General features: G+C 35.8%; 1 protein-coding gene across 10 annotated transcripts in view; it reads right to left on the reverse strand.

Annotated features, from left to right (window-relative positions):
• Positions 1–202: 202 nt before the first annotated feature.
• Positions 203–19,194, reverse strand: part of SATB1 (SATB homeobox 1) — a 98,564-nt gene continuing 79,572 nt past the window's right edge. For 5 of the 10 annotated variants that reach the window (XM_063602724.1, XM_063602726.1, XM_063602727.1 and 2 more), the window contains exons 10-12: positions 4,264–4,467; positions 3,585–3,680; positions 203–1,955 (exon numbers count right to left, since the gene is read on the reverse strand). In XM_063602724.1, coding sequence (XP_063458794.1) covers positions 1,443–1,955; positions 3,585–3,680; positions 4,264–4,467 — 813 coding nt within the window. In that variant the 3' untranslated portion in view covers positions 203–1,442. The remainder of the gene's footprint in view (positions 1,956–3,584; positions 3,681–4,263; positions 4,468–19,194) is intronic. The other 5 variants (XM_034955947.3, XM_008951645.4, XM_003826186.5 and 2 more) reach the window with 1 other exon arrangement.

A 19,194-nucleotide genomic window follows, 5' to 3' on the forward strand; every position in this document is an offset into this window, starting at 1 on the left:
AACAGGTTATTTTCATTATGAAATTTCATACCTATTTAAAAATGAGCATGTGTTTGTGATTTAAATTTACAGTGTTTCAAGTAACTTGTCAATTGCTCTTTTTAAAATCAGTAAAATAACAAGTTATTAACATGCACCTAAATGAGAGGGCCATCCTTTGACTCCTTTAGTTACTTCACATAAGCAGACAAACCCTACCATGTCATACGATACAAACAATTTTAATTGTGTAGTTACAGTCAATAACCACTCCTAGTCAGAACATTTCTGCATAAAGAAAATTGTGATACACTTATAAAAACAGCCAGCTGTAACAAAATAGCTGGTGTTTTCATAGCCATAAACTCATAAAAAAGAAATACACCTTTATACAGAAATTTTATACAGATGTAGCTTTAAAATTGATTGTAAACCAAAGGAAGACACATTGCAAACATCAATTATTTTCACATTAATTGCATAATTTTCTAAGGTGATCTATTAGTTTTATTTACCTAAGCTTATTTGCATGATAGTAAAAATTGCATACAACAATAAGAGTGAAGCTTATAGTATGAATTGCTTGGATAACATAGAGCACTTTTTATAGGCAACTGTGTAAAGCACATTTTCTCTATTTAAAACTTTTAAGACACTTTGTTTTACTGCCCATCAAAATACATTTATAAATAGAAAAGAATCAGTATGGTAACAAGAGAAGCAATATTACATTTAACGGAAACTTCCAAAAAATTAATTACAACATGATGCTGCAGGATCTACAAATAAATAATGAGGACTAAATTGTGTTTCACATTTTCTTTTCCTTTTTTTAAAAAATCATGTAACAATGAGAATGAAAAAAAAATTACAGTGAACTTTTATTTCCAAAATAAAAACAAATTTGAATTACGGCAGTGCCATATAATACAAGGCATTTGTTGGCATATGTCATCTTTAAACTGCATTCCACAGTCTATAGTTCTTTTGTAACATACAATAGAGTAACAAACTCTTTTTTTTCTTTTTTTTTTTTTAAATAAGGGGCAAGTTTCCAAAGATCAGTGTGGAGTGCTATAGAAATAATTATAGGAGAGGAAATCATAATCACAGAAGGTATAATGCTTGTTTGAGGCTCCGGAATAAGAACTAAAAAAAAAAACAAAAAAAAACACTGGTTTCATGCTTACGGGGTACACACTTTGGTGCATCCCGTGAACACAAATTTTAATACCAAACAATCCTTGATGCTTCACCTGGGGCTGCCAAGCAGTTTGTAAAACAGAGAAAAACATTTAGTGCAGTCTGTATTATCCTTTTCCAACTTTTCTGTTTGTGCAAGTTTTTGAAGATTCATTGGCCAAACAATGAACAACAAAGGTTTTCTGAGAGAAGACAAGGTGGACTTTTCATTTTGTTAGTAAATACCAGTGGCACTGTTGAACGAAACAAATACTTTTATCTCAGTCTTTCAAATCAGTATTAATGTCTGTGTTTCCTTCCACTGACAGCTCTTCTTCTAGTTTCACTGAAAAAAGGGTGTTAGTATTTTTATCTTGGACACTCTCTTCCAAATCCTTCAGCAGCTCCTCTTCTTTATATTCTGCCACATCGACCTCTAAACCGGAATTGTCCTTCAGTTTGCCGTGGTGCTTGAGATAGTACCGCTGGTTCTGAAAGAACTTGATGATGGTGTACTTGGGAAGGTCGAGCTGGGCAGACAGAGTCTGGATGGCCTCTTCATCAGGGTACAGGCCCACGTCTTGTATGAAACTCTGGAGGATTCCCAAGGCTTCCACTGAAATTTTTGTTCGTGGCCGGGTCTTCTGTCGGTTTTCCTCATCTGACTCTGCTGGAGAGGCCACCGTGGGTTGCCGTGGGGGGAGCCGAGGGCCTGTCTGTGGCTGCTGCTGTGGCTGTGGAGGCGGCGGTGCCTGCTGCTGCTGCTGCTGCTGTTGCTGTTGCTGCTGCTGTTGCTGCAAAGAAACAAGGAGACAATCAGAGCTCTGTTATCGTGGAGTTCCACACAAAGCCGTCTCCAATCAGGAAAAATGTGGTCCCGGATCCTACATATAGCTTCTTTGATAGGGATGAAGATTTAGAATGAAAAGGTAGGCCAGCGAAATGGCCGACAGCATTTACAAAAAAATCAAAATGATATGACTAGGAAGGGATGAATTAAGACAGCTTTGGGGGGCTACTGCACTTACTTATCAGAGATCAGCAGACGAAGTGAAAACTCAGTGCTCTGAAAATGTGAGCCATAAAATTCACTAGAAGGATACGCATCAAAGGCGAAGACAGCACATCAAATTATGATGTAAATAATTAACAAAGATTTAAAATGAAGATGGAGAGGAAAGGATTTCAAAGACATTTCAGAAAGGTGAGCTACAGAGCAGTGGGGAAAGAAATTTGTGTTCTGCTCCATTTCATCGGATGGCCAGGAAGAATAGAAGATGAGCTTATGCTCTTATTCAGTGTTATCTGTCATGAGACTAAAGGATTTCTGATATTCTCACACTTGTGAATTTTCTATCAGACAGTTCCAATTTAATACACACACAATTTCTTACCAAACTGCACTAGGCTGACACTGCAAGTTTTTTTCTTACCTCAAAAGGTTCAATCCACCATACGACAGCTAGCGAATTGTTTTGTCTATAGCAAACTCAGATGTGGTTAGGATTTAAATTTAGTGTATACAGACACTTTTTCATAATTAAGTATATGTATATGTGCTACAATTTCCATACACAATTATACATAAATATGTGACACATGCACATACTGTACACTCGATATCCATAATTCTTATCAGCAAAGTAAATCAACCTAAGTGGTAAAATATTAGAATGCTGATACCGTGTCTATGCGTTTCCTTTTATACCCCTAAGAAGCAATTTTATGAAAAACAATTTATATTTTCGAATAAGTACTTTTTAAATTAATTAACATACATCGTTCTCTTTTTTGTTTTTGCTAAACAGTAAGTTTTTCAGGCTTTCACGATTATTTTAGTGCTTGATATCCTAAAGGGAAGCTCTTTGTCAACTTGTTTTATCTCTAATACACACTTGAGAATTTTTTTATCCTGGTAGATAAATAACTTTATTACTGTTTTTAGTTATACGTATATATCTATACACACACACACACATATATATAATTTTTCACAGAAATACAAAAAAATTGCAGAATGTAGGTGATTCAACAGAGGTAGAATTTTAGGACTCTCGAAGGCAATGGCATTTTACTTTAAAAGAGAGCTAAAATCATCCCCTTTAACAAAAATAAGCTATACAACTCAAGTTCAATGACAACACGCTTTCTAAGCAACTGGGGCCCTAAGAGCACTAATGACTACCTGATCCCAGAACTTTTCCATCTAAATTCACAGAAGAGTGTCTTCAGGAGATGAATGGTGACAAGTCCCATGACATGACAAACAAAGCATAAGGCTGCATCTGCTGGCACAGTGAGCTCTGCCCACGACCATGGTTAGTAGGGCCTTTACAGGTTTGAAAATCCTGACCTGGGGAGCAGGTCTTTAGGTCACCCCCTCTCTGTGTCCCTTGCTGGCATAGGTAACTGTGCCCGCTCACCTGAGGAGCAGCACCGAGCCATGGTGCAGGGGTCGGCAGGCCTGGTAAGAAAACGCCTCTAGACTCTCCTTTCCCAAGGGTGGTGGGAGAGGGGCTCTAAAGGAAAGACAAACAGACATGACTCACCCCTAACCTACATTCTGTACAGTGTGGGGAGACAGCTATTACATACAAGGTGAAGGAAGGGCCAAGGACTGTAAAGCAAGATTCCAATTAAGCTTCCCTCCCCTCCTCTTTCTGGACAGAATCCAATGTATAAAATTGTGATTCTACAAACTTCCTTTACAGCAACAGCGGTTGCTCTTTTCCTCAGGGGCACTGTGGTATTAATTAAAAAATAGGTGGTGTTTTAAATTGTGATTTTTAAAAAACACACAAAAATGTTAAGCTCTTAACACAAAACCCAATACCAACAAAGACACATTTGCCAAACGAGTGTAAAAAAGGGGTTCCTGTTGCTTTGGTGGCTGGGAGATGAGGAAAGAGGAACACAATACATACGCTGGAAAAAGTATGTTAATATTCATTTTATCCCCCTGAGCAAGATGGCAGTGTATTGTTATCTCTTGCTAAAAAGCCTATGGTTAGACTGGCAGGAGGAAGAGAAACGCTAATTTCCCTGCTAAGTTTAAAGCTTTATTTACTTATTGCTATATTGAATTGGCCAAAGTAAACGAACCTGAATCTGCTCTGCTGGAACATGGATAATGTGGGGCGGCCTGTCGCCATGGTGATGCACCGCGTTGCTCTCCTGTTCATAAATGGCATCACGTTCTGGCTGAGGAAGACTGAGGAACCTTCGGATCATGGAGAGGTTCTCCCACAGGGTTCTGTTTTCTGGAGAAGGATCTTCTTTCCAGCGTAACAGCTCGCACAACCATCCCTTAGAGACAAGGGCATAATAGGTCAGTTTGTGCCTATGAGAGGGGCTGGCATTTTCCATCAGGAGCTAAAAAGGAAAAACCCTATGAATTAACTTTTTCATAAGCTCAGAACACACCATTCTGCTTTAAAAATGGTTTTTAACTTGTTAAGAGAGGTTATCTGTGGCTGTCAAGGAGGCAGACTCTGTTTCTAATCAAAGTTCAGATTTGCATCTCAAAGGAGGGACATATTTTTTCAGACTCTGAGGGTAAGAGAGCATTTATCACAGATTTTTTAATATATGAAATAGGAGAAAAATAAAGTTGATGTGCTTCAGTCTTGCACAACTTTGCTATCTGACGAGTGGCTGGCCATCTGAGGATACGGAAGTGCCTAAGAGGCAGGACAGATTTTAGAAATAATTTTTTTCTAAAAGGATTTCCTAAGCTTGTACTTTTTGGATTTGAAAGAAAACTGTGTGTGAATATTTATGTGTGTACATGTATGAAACAGAAAGGACAGGTGCAATTACACCAGCAAGAATGTTTTCCAGTATAAGGCATAATGATTAGAATGGGCATTACAGGAATTTGCTATGAAAGAACTCTCCAAAGAGAGACACTGGAGTCCTATTTTTCTGCCTGCTGCAGTGGGAGCATATGATTTGTCAGGCAAGAATTTAATAGGTTTCTTGGGCTAAGAGAGAAGGAAATGTCCAATGACTGCCAAAATCTGCACCTCTCTGATGCTTCCAAGGCCCAGTTTTTTACTGGGATTATCAAGAACTGAATGATCAAGAAGAATACATTTTCCAGTCATCTCCGAGTCTTCACCTTGGCTGCCATGATGGACACTAAACAATGGAGTGAAGGGGAAGAGTGAGGGTGTCTGATCCAGACCCCCACCAGCCAAGGCAGCTACCCCTCAGCTGTTCTGCTGCCTGCTAATACCTCTCACCTGCACTCTGCTCTCACAAAATATCTTGAAACCAACTCTACACTTCTTCATTGACCTCCTCACCCCGGGTGGCCAGTGACTGGCTGACCCAGTGGCACAAAGTCTCTGCCCCTGTTTCTGAAAATGGACAACTTACTCTACCCTTCAATTTACTCTCTAGAGACAGTCATCCCCATTCTTCTTGCTCCCTCCATCAATCTGGGGCTAGATTTTGCCTGAGACCATATCCTTACGGGACCTCTTTCGCTTCCCTATCCTCCTCCTTTCTTCCCAGGGCCCTTACCAAATCATGATCACCTGACTCCCCATCCTAGGCTCTGCCTTTAGGGAACTTGATCTAAGACAAAGACATTTCTCGGAAATTTTAAATAAATTAGTCGGATGAAAATGGAAGTATATATTTTTTTTAATTATGTAATTTTTAGATCTAGCCAAGGAGGGTTTTGTTTCTTATGTTACAAGGAGTCAGGCCAGAGGATGGCATGACTTTCCTTCCCTTCTCAAACTGAAATGATTAGAGAGAAAATTCTTCAACTGCAATATGTATAGTGGAAAGAAGCATGGCCTGTTCTCCCAAAAATGGCCTCCTTGAAATATTTTAAAAGAAAAGGTAGAAAACTGACATATTGGCTTCCTAAGGCCTATCTGCTAACAAGCTCCTCGTGACGACTGCTGTATCTCATGACATCTACTAGTATTCCTACTCAACAGGTCTTTTAATTAAGCAAATATATGCATGGCATGGTCTTGTAACCATGCACTCATTTGATGCCACTGAATGCATAATTCAAGGTTAAGACAGCAGGCAGTAAACTGAAGATTTACCTGAAAGACTGTTAGCTAAATAAAACATAAAAATCATTGTGATGGCAATGTCACTGAATTTGCTTCTCTTCTAACCATGGCAATTCTATGTTTATTTCCAGAATACTATAATATGACATATTTCAGCTCTATTTATGTGAATATATTAACTATAAAACTGTTATGTGAACATCTGAAGTATCTGAGACCCACTTGCATATGGTGCCCTGCAGATGTTTACTTAGCTTTTACTGGTAAATATTTGCCATCTGAATTAAGCCATGAAAATATACATTTTCCTACAACTAAGCTATTCTTTATACTTTACCTTTAAATTTTGTTGCTATGTATGTTTTAGATAGATTATCTTCTGGTAGGCTTGAATATTAACTGTGGGTGAGATTACTTTCCCTCTCCCCCTTGTCTGCCTCCTTTAGCTATCATAATTGACAGAACCCCTCTACCCGAACACAGCAAATCACACAGTTTTATATACCTTTCAAAAGAAGTTAGAGGTTCATAAAGAACACAGAAGATTTTTTTTAAACTCAGCTAGCATTCTACTATTGCAATAAATGCTAAACATTGAGCATCCAAGAATTTTTTTTTAGAAATAAATGCTTGTAACTAAAAATTGCTAAAAGTTAAATTAAGAATGATTCATGTAAGAAAAGCTTCTTGGAGAGAGCTGAAAAACTCCAGTGATTTTTCACATCCTTTAGGAACTTTTTAAAGTAATGCAGAGATCAGTTAGCACTTGGATATATGTGAAAAAAACATGTGGATCACAGATGTTCTTTGGAAAAGAAAATCATTAGTTCTTTTAAAATGGCTAATAATGATAGCTAATTCCTAAACAATCACACTCATGCTGGTTTAACAAATATTTCAGAAAAAGAGCCCCGACTCATTCAACAAATATTTTGCTCATATTGTCACTTCTGTGTCTCTAGACTTACGAGACAGATCCTTATTTTTATTAATTGCCCATGACTAACATAACATTTCCAGTAGTTTGCTATTAACCTCTGCCCTTAAATAATACTTCTAATTCCTTATCTAAAAATAATTTGATGAATTATAAGTTGAAGCATGTCTCCGCTAGCCTTTCAAGAAATGCGATGATTTTAAGAGACTGAAATCAGATGCTTCTTAGAAAAATATTTAACGGTGCAGCTGGGAACTGTTTGCTCTAAAGGGTATTCCAAAAAAATTTAAAAGGGGGAGGGGTTGCTTCTCTTGATGCGCATTGCTCTTAAAAAAATAATGGAAAACAGACATTTTGACACATTAGCTCTCTGTCAGTGTAGAAATAAATTGGCTCATTCCCAATTTACACTGGCAAAAATAAGATAATTTATTCTAATGCTATTTAAATACCTTGGAATATTTTGACTACCTCAAATTCTATTGATTGTTACTCTATTAATAATGACAGTAATCTGATTTATGTTTTGCAGAAAATGACTAAAGAAGCCAAATGCTTTCTAATGCTTCAGTACCTTTTTCTAGGTCAGTTTTCCACAAGTGATATTGTTAGAACAAATAAACTTGGGAAGAAAATGAATATGTCACAATATTTTTAATATCTAACAAAAATAATGATTCCCCAAAGTACTGTACTAGTTTTTAAGTGATAACTGCATAGACTTATGTGGGGGAGCAGAGATGAGGAATGAAATGCAGTGCTTTGTTGCAAAAAGAAAAAAAAACACCAACAAAACAAAACAAAACAAAACATAATTACGTTTTTAAGAGAGGTCTCTGGGACTTGATATACAAAAGACCATAGGAAGGAACAGGGAACTGTTCTCTAAATTAAATGAGCTCACAACTGTTTTGAACAGTAGAAAAGACAGGGGGCTAACAGCCTTAAAATAATGAGACCGATCCATTCTCAGAAAACTAAAATGGTACAAGGAACAACCTAAACTTTAAATGTAGTAAATTTGCCAAGCAACATTACACTGCATATAAAGAGGGCAAAATATAAACAGTAGCCACATGTAAATAAATTAGTAAAACTTTCAGGATGTTACTACTTTTCAAACTGACAAAGTTTAATTTGACACCTTCTGTTCTAAACCCTTTGTTTCTATTCAAAATCACGCCTTGAGCTGTTGCAATCAATCACAGTGCTCCCCCTATTACTTAAAAAAAAACTGGCATGGATGCTGAATAAGCTGAAAATGCCATGCAGATGAATTCTGAGATAATATGTTCAAACCTGTTATATACAACACAAATCCTGTAAAGTTATGTATTGTAAACCTACATTTATTGAGAACTAAAAGTCTTAAATCCATCTGCCACAAAGGAAATACTGTTATGTACTTTATAGTAACCAAGAACCATGTGCAAATGTCTTGCTACCATAAGCAAGAAAATGGTGCAAAAGATGCTAAACCTAAGACTGTATGAAATAAATAACATTCTTTTGACTGGTTTTGGTTAGGGATCTATTAAAGAAATGTAAGATTGAAAAAAAAAAAAAAGGAGAAGAGAAAATGCAGAATAACTGCCAAATCAGTACTGCAAAAAAGCAAAACAAACTCAATGATAACACAATGGCAATTTATTATGGTCCATGAAACACATGACTGTATGCTCATTTTAAAGGAAAAATTAGCAGTTCTAAACTCAATATTCTAATGATGTGCTTTACTGACAAAATCTTGTTGTACCACATTTAAATAAAAATCCTGGCACCTTCATCTCTCAGCTGCTAATTTCCAACCAAACTCAATCTCTGATTTCCACTCCACTCTTTTTAGAACATTTAATTCAAGTCAATTCGCTTCTAACATTTTAACACATAAGGAAGGGGTGCACAATGATTTTAATTGAGTCAAGAAAGTAACCTCCTTTCATAAATGAATTTATTGTACTTTACAAAGCCTCACATGCATAGAAAGAGAACCCCTAACAAGGCCTGTTCTGTGACAAAGCTGGGAGTATGTAACATAACTACTTTTCCAGGAGGAAACAGACTTTGGTATTCTCTGAGAAAAAAAGTCATTTAATGCAATATACATATATGTATGTATTATCATTATGTACATATACATTTTAAAACTAAGAGCTATAAAAAGAGAAAGAAAATGACAATTCTTACTGCAACTAAGAAGGAAAAATACATCTGAAAAAATAGAATGGTAATTTGAGTTCTAAAAAGCAAAACATTTTACAGTCTGTACTTATTCCCTCTCACCCTCATCTTTTATGTGTTATTTGCAGGAATAGTTTGTTCCAATCTCTGGGGCATATAGTATAATAATATATGATATTAAAAGAAATCAATCTAAATAGGAAAGTATTTGATACAAACATTTTAGTGGAAAGCATGAATTACATTTCAGCAAGTAGTAGGAACAAGGATTAAGTACATAATCCATTAAATAGTATTTCTAACAAAAAATTCAGTATTGTAGACTAAACTACACCAGGCATTTGAATGAGTACATTTTCAACAACAACTAACTATAAAGCTAGCAATTTATCATTCAGCAAATAATTTTCTACTTTTAAAAGAATCTGTAAGTGTTACTTATGCTAATGAAGACAGTTTTTAATCTGCCCACAAACATGCTAATAGAGGGCAATTTTTTTTTTTTTTTTTAAATAAAGCTGTCGGCACTCAAGGGTAATTTCATATCAGTGTGTTCTAAAAGCTGGGGGAAAATGAGTTCTAATTGTCAGAGCTACCAAATCCTTCACCTTTAGCATAAAGGTTTAAAGATATCACAAAGATGCCAAGTGACTAATAATGTTTTAAACCACCCCTTTTTCTGTCTGAAAAAACAACTAAAACAATATTACAACAGTATAGTTACAGAAGGGTTCTATTTTCATATGTTTTATGCACACTGTGCCTCAAAGGTACTATTTAAATATATATACTTTTGAGGGGGTGGCTAATGCAGAAACACCCAAGACCTAAGGAAGATACAACCCCATTTCTAGGTGTGAGGTCTAAATGCTTCACACACCCACTTGTGACCTTTTTTCATGAAGAATCATAACACTGTGCAGTGAGAAACAAAACAGTGGCAAAGCAATACTGAAAGCATTTTAAATTATTTACTAGGTTAAAAGGGTGAACTGATACTTTAAATACATCAAATTTCATCATCTAGACCATTTTTTGGTGGCAAAGTGGTATTGATCTTTCCAAATGCTTAAAATTAACTATTTTCCAGAAGGTCATTATTTGATTAAAGGCATTAAACTTGAGGGCAAGAAGCGATGCACTTTTTCTTCTTTCCCATTCAAATCATCATATAATTTAATATAAACCATCCCATCATGTCCTGTAATAAAAACACTTGTCTTAAGATATTGTTCTTTACCTAACATATTAACCTTTAAATGTTATGAAGTTCTTTAGAAGAAAAACCTTCGCTAAAGCAGATTATTCTATAACATTATGAGAGGCCCCCACCATTAACATTAATAAAGATACATGTTCTCCTCTATGGAATTAGTAGGAAATGCATTAATCTTTCTCTCCAGCTTAATAACATCTACTTTGTGTAAAGTGAAAAGAACCTCAGCTGGCACTGTAAGTAACTTTTCCTGCTAAGTTAACATTGGTCTTATTAAAGAAAACATGGAAAATAAATTTGAACAGAGACGTGCCAGTAAATGCATTTTCCATTCTAAAAGTAGCACATTACATCCACTTGATTCAAAGATGGGTTTTAAAAAGGAAATATATTTTAAAAGGCATATGTGTGTGCATGTATGTATCCCCCAATATGTTTATTTTTCAAAGTGTGGTTTCTGATACTTATATTTGCTGAAAGAAAAAAATAATAATAATCTTCTTTTTAAATGTTACTATTCTTAACTTCTAAACTGTTACTGTTTTTGAATTCTCTCTAGAGGCTCCAGTTTATTTAAGAGACTCAATATCTTAGCCAAAAATTTGTGCGTTCCAATACTGGGGTAATAATAGGACATAAAATGGCTATAAGAAAATTTTTGGCTTGAGTAAATTTTTGCCACTTAGACATTAAGAAGTTAAACACCTCTACCAGAGTTTCTAAAGGTTACACAGAAAGAAAATTATTAGCATAAACCTGGAGAAAAATTTCTATTAAAATTTTGTGAACTTGGAAGGAATACTCACAGTCACTGGTAAATGATCTTCATTTTTCAATTTTATTTACAATTTAATCAGATAAAAAGGTGCAAATCATTTGTTTTTAATGGTATTTATGTTTACCTCTTCTCTACTTTTTCAAAGCCACTAACTTTAGGGCACATGTGGATTTGGTGGTTTTTCTTAGGCTACAAATCATTTGGTCCATAACAAGATTATCAAATGACAACCTGGCCAGAGCAGATACAAATGGTTCTGACTTAAATAGGTTGTTGAGCAAGGAGATCTCACATTTTAAAGAATATTTTCAGAGGGAGAATTTGAGAAGGGGGGAGAAAAAAAAACAGGAATGAACATAAAAGTATAAAATTCTAGACAACCCACTAAACCAGTTAGCAAAAAGAGGAGCTCTAATTGAAATAGAGAATTTCCCCCAAAAAAGGTCTGAATTTATTTTTAAAACATTAGATTTGGAAAATACCTAATTTGAAAGTTTGATTTTCATATATACGTCAAACCTGCTTTTAGGGTAGTTTAGTCAAAGCTGAAACAAAACAAATAAAATTCTGGCTTATATATCTGATACTTGAATAAGGACTCTGAAAAAAAATGTTCCCGTTTTTTTCTCGTCAGCCTAAGATATATTTTTGACATTACATAAATTTCAGTGATATGATCTGGCTCCTACTTAACATTTATGCACTTTCTCTTCAAATGTTAACTTTTAATTTTCTCCTCATTCTTCATAGCTGGTATCATTAAAAAAAACAGAAAACTCAGTACTCCGAAGGTTCATGGTGTAACATTTTCATCAGTTTTAGTGTCTCTTTCTATCATTAAGAACCATCCACTCCTTTCCATTCTACCACTATTGACTTGTCAGAACTGGAGCACCTCTTCCTTGAATTACTATGTTAGACAACAACATTCTTTTTTAATTACTTCCAGTGGGCAATTATTTTGATTTCTGAACAAAAAAGCTTTTAAGTAATCATTCCTTTTCCTCTCTTAAGTTAGGGGAAAAGTAAGTCAATGATGACCAGAATTTTCAAGAAGAATAGAGAACCAGTGTCATCACACAGAGTTGATGTGATTCCTACAAAAAAGCACATTAATCTGATGTTTAATTTCGCCCATGAAACTTACTGATAGGTAACGAAACGGGTTTCATTAAGCTTTCTTGAATCCTCTTAACCATGTTTGTGATATCCTTGTAAATCAGATCCCAGAGTGAGAATCATTACATTAGTCTTCCACTTTCAAACTGCCCATAGTTACCCTACTGTGCACCATGACCTTCAGTGGCTTCCCAAGGTAGGAGAAAAGTTCACCCTCTCAGGGGCTGTTTTCGAGGTTCCTCCCAATGACACTGACGTCCAAATCTGTTGGGCTATTTATCAGCTATTGCTGAGCACTGCCCTACATTCTATTCTCCATTCCTTATACAATTCTCTCTAATGGGAAAGCCCTTTCTCCTATTTTTTTTTGGTGCCCATTCAAATACTACTTGTCTTTCAAGACACGCTCAAGCACTTCTGTATGCCAATAAAATGATTATATCTCATATAGGCATTTATCTATGTGAACTTGAATAATGTTTCTGAGCCTCAAGATTCTTCCTCTACAAACTGTAGATAATAATGGTATTAATCTCACAGGATAGTAGCCAGTACAAGTGAAACAGAATACATTCAGCCCAATGCCTGCTCCATGGTAACTACCAAAAGGTCTTATAAACTTTACTGAAAGCACTTGCCTTAAATGTCTCCAAGCACATTTGGGAAAACCTGGAATTCAAAAATAACTATTAGTGCAAGATAGCATGTGATAAAGGTCATTGATGGGCAGACATCAAGTGGATCCACATGGAGAAGAAGAGTTGAGGTAGGGTTGTCAAGGAATTCTTCATTGATGAAGAGAAATACTGGCTTGGATTTGAAAAGGGGACAATATTTAAAACAGGAAAAATAATAAATAACAGAACAAGATGAATTAGCAGGAGGCTGGGAAAACAGACCAGTTGCTTTTGAACTGACTGTCTATGACCCTTTTTTAATAGCTCTTTACCATACTTTCTTGAGAATACTACTTAGTTACTGTAACCTCATTTCCTCTACTGGACTTTTAAGATCTATTTGTTAAGAAGTCTGGGTTTTAATTTGAATATCTATTCTACCATTTATCATAGCCTTGTAACCTTAGGCAGATTACTCAGGTTCGCTAAACCTCAATTTTCTGCTCTATAAAATGGGGTCTAATTTTACCACTTAATTCACAGGGTTGTGAGAATTAAGTAAAATAATTCATGAAAAGGGCTTGGCACACAGTAACAGTATGATGAATGTAAGCTATTATTATTTTATTGTTGTTATTATCACACAAGGGATTTGAATATCAAGGGGGCTAATGAAAATAATTCAGTTATAATATTCCAATCTGAACCAAGCATCTTCCCCTAAGCCAGGTTCTCCTCCTAGGAAGTTTTACTCAGTTAATAGTATTACCACATACCCAATCACCTAGGCTGAAAGGCTGTTATTTGAAGCATAAATTGGTATAGTCTTTCTGAAGGACACTGTAAATTGCAGAATGTGGAAATATCTAGCAATCATCTGTAAAACACAAATGCCTTTTTGATCCAATAATTTCACTTTTAAGGATTTAAGGAAATAAGGATATGTACAAATATTTAACTATAATGTTTACATTCATATTATTTGTACTAGCAAAAGTTGAATATAGCCTAAATACATCTCAGTGGGGAATTAAATGGTATGTTCAGCACATGAATAAATGTAAGACATACAGGCATACACACATATACATATAGAAACGTGCATGTGTGTGTGTATGTATAAAGGGCGTCAATCAGGATCCTTAAGGTGGTCATCTCTAGGTGATTAAATTTATGGATAATTTTATGTTTTTCCTTATGCCTATATCTTCTACTTTTTCTATAGTAGCTAGGTATTAGTTTTGTAATAAAAACATATAGCAAGTGGCTTTAACTAAAAATCTAACTTTTCTTGTCTGTCTCTTCCATAACTGATGAATTCCTGTCAATACTCCCTCAAACATCTCTTGAATTTGTTCCTTCTTTTCCATTCCTCCTGCTGTGGTTCAGTCCCACAGCATTTCTTCAATAATCTAATTCTGATGGCCTTCTTTATTCCAGCCCACCCCCAACCCTGCTATTTGAGTTACATTTATCACAAACAAATGTGAACACAAATAGCCCTTTGAGTGGCAAACTCCTCACTTTCCTTCACCCAAAGAGCTTGGAAACACCCTGAGGCTCACACTTTAATGAGTGAAATGTAAAAATGCGGCAAAAGATTCACCACAACAAATTCAAGTGGCAGCAAATGGGGGTACACAGAAAGATACAAAAATGGCCCAATCTGGGCTATTTAGTGGTAAAATACTGTATACACCTCTGCAATTTCTGAGGGCTCATGTATAGTAGCAAAGTCCAACAATTTGTATTCATAATGATGTTTCTGTATTCAAAAAAAAAATAAGGTTCAAATTGAGCTCAGCATAACAGGTTTAAGACCGGACAGCACCATAAAAAACTCTGTCAAAGGCAAATAAAATTATTATTTTCTTTAAAAAGAAGAATTTATGCTAGGAAACTTTACTTTTCCTAAATTGCTTAACCCAAATGAGCATGTGCTCTCATATTGCAATGTTATGAAGCAAATTTATTATGTTGCTTCCTAAAGTCACTATTAAAAGTTTACAATATTTATTTTCCTATTCAAAATAATGGTCATTAAGAAAAAATATTGCTGAATATTCATATATGCCATGTGCAAAAAAAAAAAACCCCAAAACCCCAAACCCAAAACCCCACATAAATATAAGAAATCATAAAAAGAATAATTTTAAGGTGACAATTTACCTGACAGGGTAGTTTGTCTGCTTACAAAAATAATTTACTACCAGGTTGATTTGGATAAATATTTCTGCCACTGCATTTTACATTGATTTATGTGAAACTTTTCAACACTGCATGTATATCCTAAAATGAGCTACACTCCCTATTTTGCATATTTAGGGACTGGGAATTAAAAATTTAAATATTCCCTCTATGATGTTTTAGGAGAGATAACAAAAAATTTTTAAAAGCAGGGCGAGGCAATTTGGGACTGTAAAAGTTAGGGAATCACATCCTAAGAGGAACAAGCAAGCAGGGTCACTATGAGCTCCCAACTTGCCAATGATTTTGCTGATAAAGTGTCCAAAACCACATCATTTTATCCATTACACAAACTTGCTAATCAGAAGTTGGCTTAATTTGAAAGACCCAAATCTTGTGATTTACAAGTAGGCATTAAAAAAGGCAAGCATAAATATTTCTAGAAGCATCATGTGGGTCTCAGTGACAATGGCCGGGTTATAATTTTACCAATAAAAGGAGACAAGGGAGACTGGGGCTTTGCACAGACTGTCTCAATCACTCCTCTGATCACATTTTACATCTGGGGAAAGCAAGCTCAGAGAAGGCTCCCGGGGAGAATGGCAGCAGTGAAGCATGACCCTACTCCATCCTTGTGAGCCCACTCCAGCGCCTCTTCCCACTGTCCCACACTGACTCCCTTTGGAATAGGCTGGCATTTGTGAGAGTAATATTGGGAGCTGATTAAAATTTACTTCTGAATCATTCTATCCTCCTACAAAGAATTCCTGAGTACCATCTATGTGCTAGTCATTGTGTAGGCTAACAGGAGATGTGGGGACAAAACTTCTTGTCCAGGGAGGTAAGAACCACTTAAACTTCAGGTTTAAGTTGATACTAAAGGTATAGTTAGTTCAACTGGAAAAAAAAATGTCTAATCTAAAAGCAAAGGCGTTCTCTCACAAAGTCCTACAGCACTGCATGTGGGCATGCGAATATCAGAGAAAAGGTTGTCTGGAAGGTTTCTGTTTTGGTGTTGTTTTAAATGTCACTGCATCATTGTTACCTCTGTTTACATGCTTTGGAGTGAAGGACGCTTGAAGAGCAAGCATACCAAAATGCAATAAACAAAAAGTAAATGTTTCTCAGGTTAATTTGAGAATCCCTCAGCTCATGTGATAAAATACATATATATTTTTTTCCTCTACAAAATTTATCTAATCATTGATCTCATCTCTTGTGCCATGGACCCTTCTGGGAGTCTGGTAAAGCCCATGGATGCCTTTTCAGAACAGCGTTTTTATGTGCCTGAAATAAAATACATAAGATTACAAAGAAAATCAATTATACTGAAATACAGGTATCAAAAATTTGTGATACAGTAATATATATACGTCTTTATTAACACACTAAATAACAAGGTTTAGCAACAGATCTAATAACTACTGTAATTTTATAGTGATGGGCATAAATGATATTTTAAGATATCTAGAATAACATAATAGGACAGGAAAATATTTTGTGATTTTTTTTAATGGTGACAAATTCATAGGTATTGCTACTGTGATTTGTTGCCTATATTGATAATTGAATAAAATGTCAACTTTCAGTAAGAAGAGGTTGGAGAAAATAAAGTCATTTTTTTCATCCAAGTTCATGGTTCCCTGGGGGAGAAGGTGGGCCAAGGTTAAGAACCCCTAAATGGGTGACCCTTCCTCTTACCCCACATAAACGTGTGTGTGTATACATACATAGCTATCAAATATATATGTATGTATGTATATATATATACACACACACACACACGTACATATAGACACACTTCAAATACTGTTCCAGAACTATCTCCTATAAGTTCTTAACATATTAGAAAATCTTAGTATTTATGGATTTGTGAAACAAATTTCCTTTTTTTTTTTTTGCCACTAAAGGGCCATGCCTCTTAGAGATGGGTTAGAGAAAAACAGTCACTACCACAGGGGTTCCTAGACTGTGTCCTCAGTAGCCCCAGGTTTCCATTAGAGGTGTTTCAGAAGTACCCGCGTTGTGTATGTGTAGGGTTAAGGGGTTGATGAGAAGGTCCCTGCCCCCATTCAATCCTCAGGTCAATCAAAATGGAGAAAACTTTCATCTGATTTATATATTTCAGTTCTGAATGAGATTTCATTAATTAAATGATGGTTCTAGAGCTTACAATTTTTGGTTTACAATTGCACTAGCACCTATATACCTCATTGTTTTCCTGGTCCTGTTACAAACACAGAGATTGGGCTTACAATTTCTGAATAAAGCATCTAAATTGTTACGGGTATTGACATCATGTCATCCAAGTAATTTTAAAGGTAAATAAGATTAGCAGAGTATCCTTTCAGAAATGTCTACCTGCCAGGAGAACACCAACAAGTTTTTCCAAAGACACAGGGGTTTTCCAAACAGAAGGAGATAAGGTAGGACAGATACAGGATAGAGGCAGGATACAGAATGGAAGAGTGGCACAAGCATTGGATGTGTGGGTGGGTAGGGTCGGGGAGGGGAGTGGCTCTGCAAATGCTAGGAAACTAGCAGTGATCAAATACCAGTCCCTGCTTTCTCATCACTGCCTCTCAAAGAGCATATGGCTATACAGTCTTTGTCTAACTAGCTGCCTTGTGCCTTGTCCTCCAGTCTAACAGAAGATCAAAGAAGGTGAGTAGAAAAGGTGGTAAGGGGGGAGACAGGTAGAAAATAATTGAGCACATAACCGTCTCATAACTTTATATTATATGTGGCTCAATGCTAATTTGCTCAGAAATACAAGCATAAACTTCTGTTTAGAAATTAAGCTTGATGGATAAGGCTTTCGTCCTTATGGTTATCCAGGGTCCAAGCTATTTAGTCTCTTTAATCAAAATACTAAAATAAAATCATTACCCATTAGGCTATTACCCTTCCCCCAATCTCCAAACATAGAAGCAAAAATTAATTGCAAGCCAGGAAGAAAGAAGGTAATTTAGACAGTAACAGCTTGGCATGGACTAAGCTAGATTTCCAAATAGCATTTGTCTGTTTGTGAATGTATATTTTATTTACAACCTTCACTTCCTTGACCTTGTTGAAAGTAATTTATTTTTACCTAATCTGCATTTCATTTAAACAACCAAATACTTCATCAGTGAACCAGTCAAGTAACACCCATGACAAGCAGCACTCCTGTTGGTACCATAAGTAAAATGGGTAAACATTTAAACGCGACATTTGGGGATGGACACATCTCAGCAGCTATTAAATGCTACAGGTACCAATTTATAAACTTGCAAAAATGGATTTCAAGGTATTCTTTTTTTTTTTCAAGGTATTCTCTCAAATGAGCTGTCACTCCCTGCTTCCTTTTCCTTTGTATTTACTCCCTATCTCCCTAATCTCTTCCAAATCTGTGATTTCTCATCAATCGAGTATTCTCACATTGCCCTGCTTTCCCCTGTTTAATGTGCTATTAAAGTTTTTAATGTGCCAGAAAAAAACTTCCATCAATCAATCAATCAATCAATCAATCAAAAGAGCAGCTAAGGGTGGACCTTCAGGCATCAATTGAAAAGCAAACAAAAAAGAGACATATTTAAAGAGGAAAGTCTTTAGCAACCTTCAAATCATATCATGCTAGCAATCACCACCCTACCACATATTAAACCAAGCCCATTCCCCAATGGAATTCAGCTCATCTCATACTCTATACTGTACTGACGCTGCTAGGTCTCTGTATGATAATAGGGAGAGTTCCCAGTCATCTATCAACAAGTCTCAGATGAAAAGTGTATATCAATCACGAGCTCAACTCACACCATGTAATATGGAGTTCATATACTGGATTCCAACAATCAATTCAACCCATTATATGCCACCTGTAAATAACCCTTCTTGGCTCTAGACCCCAAAATATCACTTTTCCACCTGCCCCCCAAACTAAGCTCTTCCATTATCCAAACTCTTACCTTTTGTTTCCC

This window comes from Pan paniscus, chromosome 2, assembly GCF_029289425.2.
Source record: "Pan paniscus chromosome 2, NHGRI_mPanPan1-v2.0_pri, whole genome shotgun sequence".
NCBI lineage: Eukaryota > Metazoa > Chordata > Mammalia > Primates > Hominidae > Pan > Pan paniscus.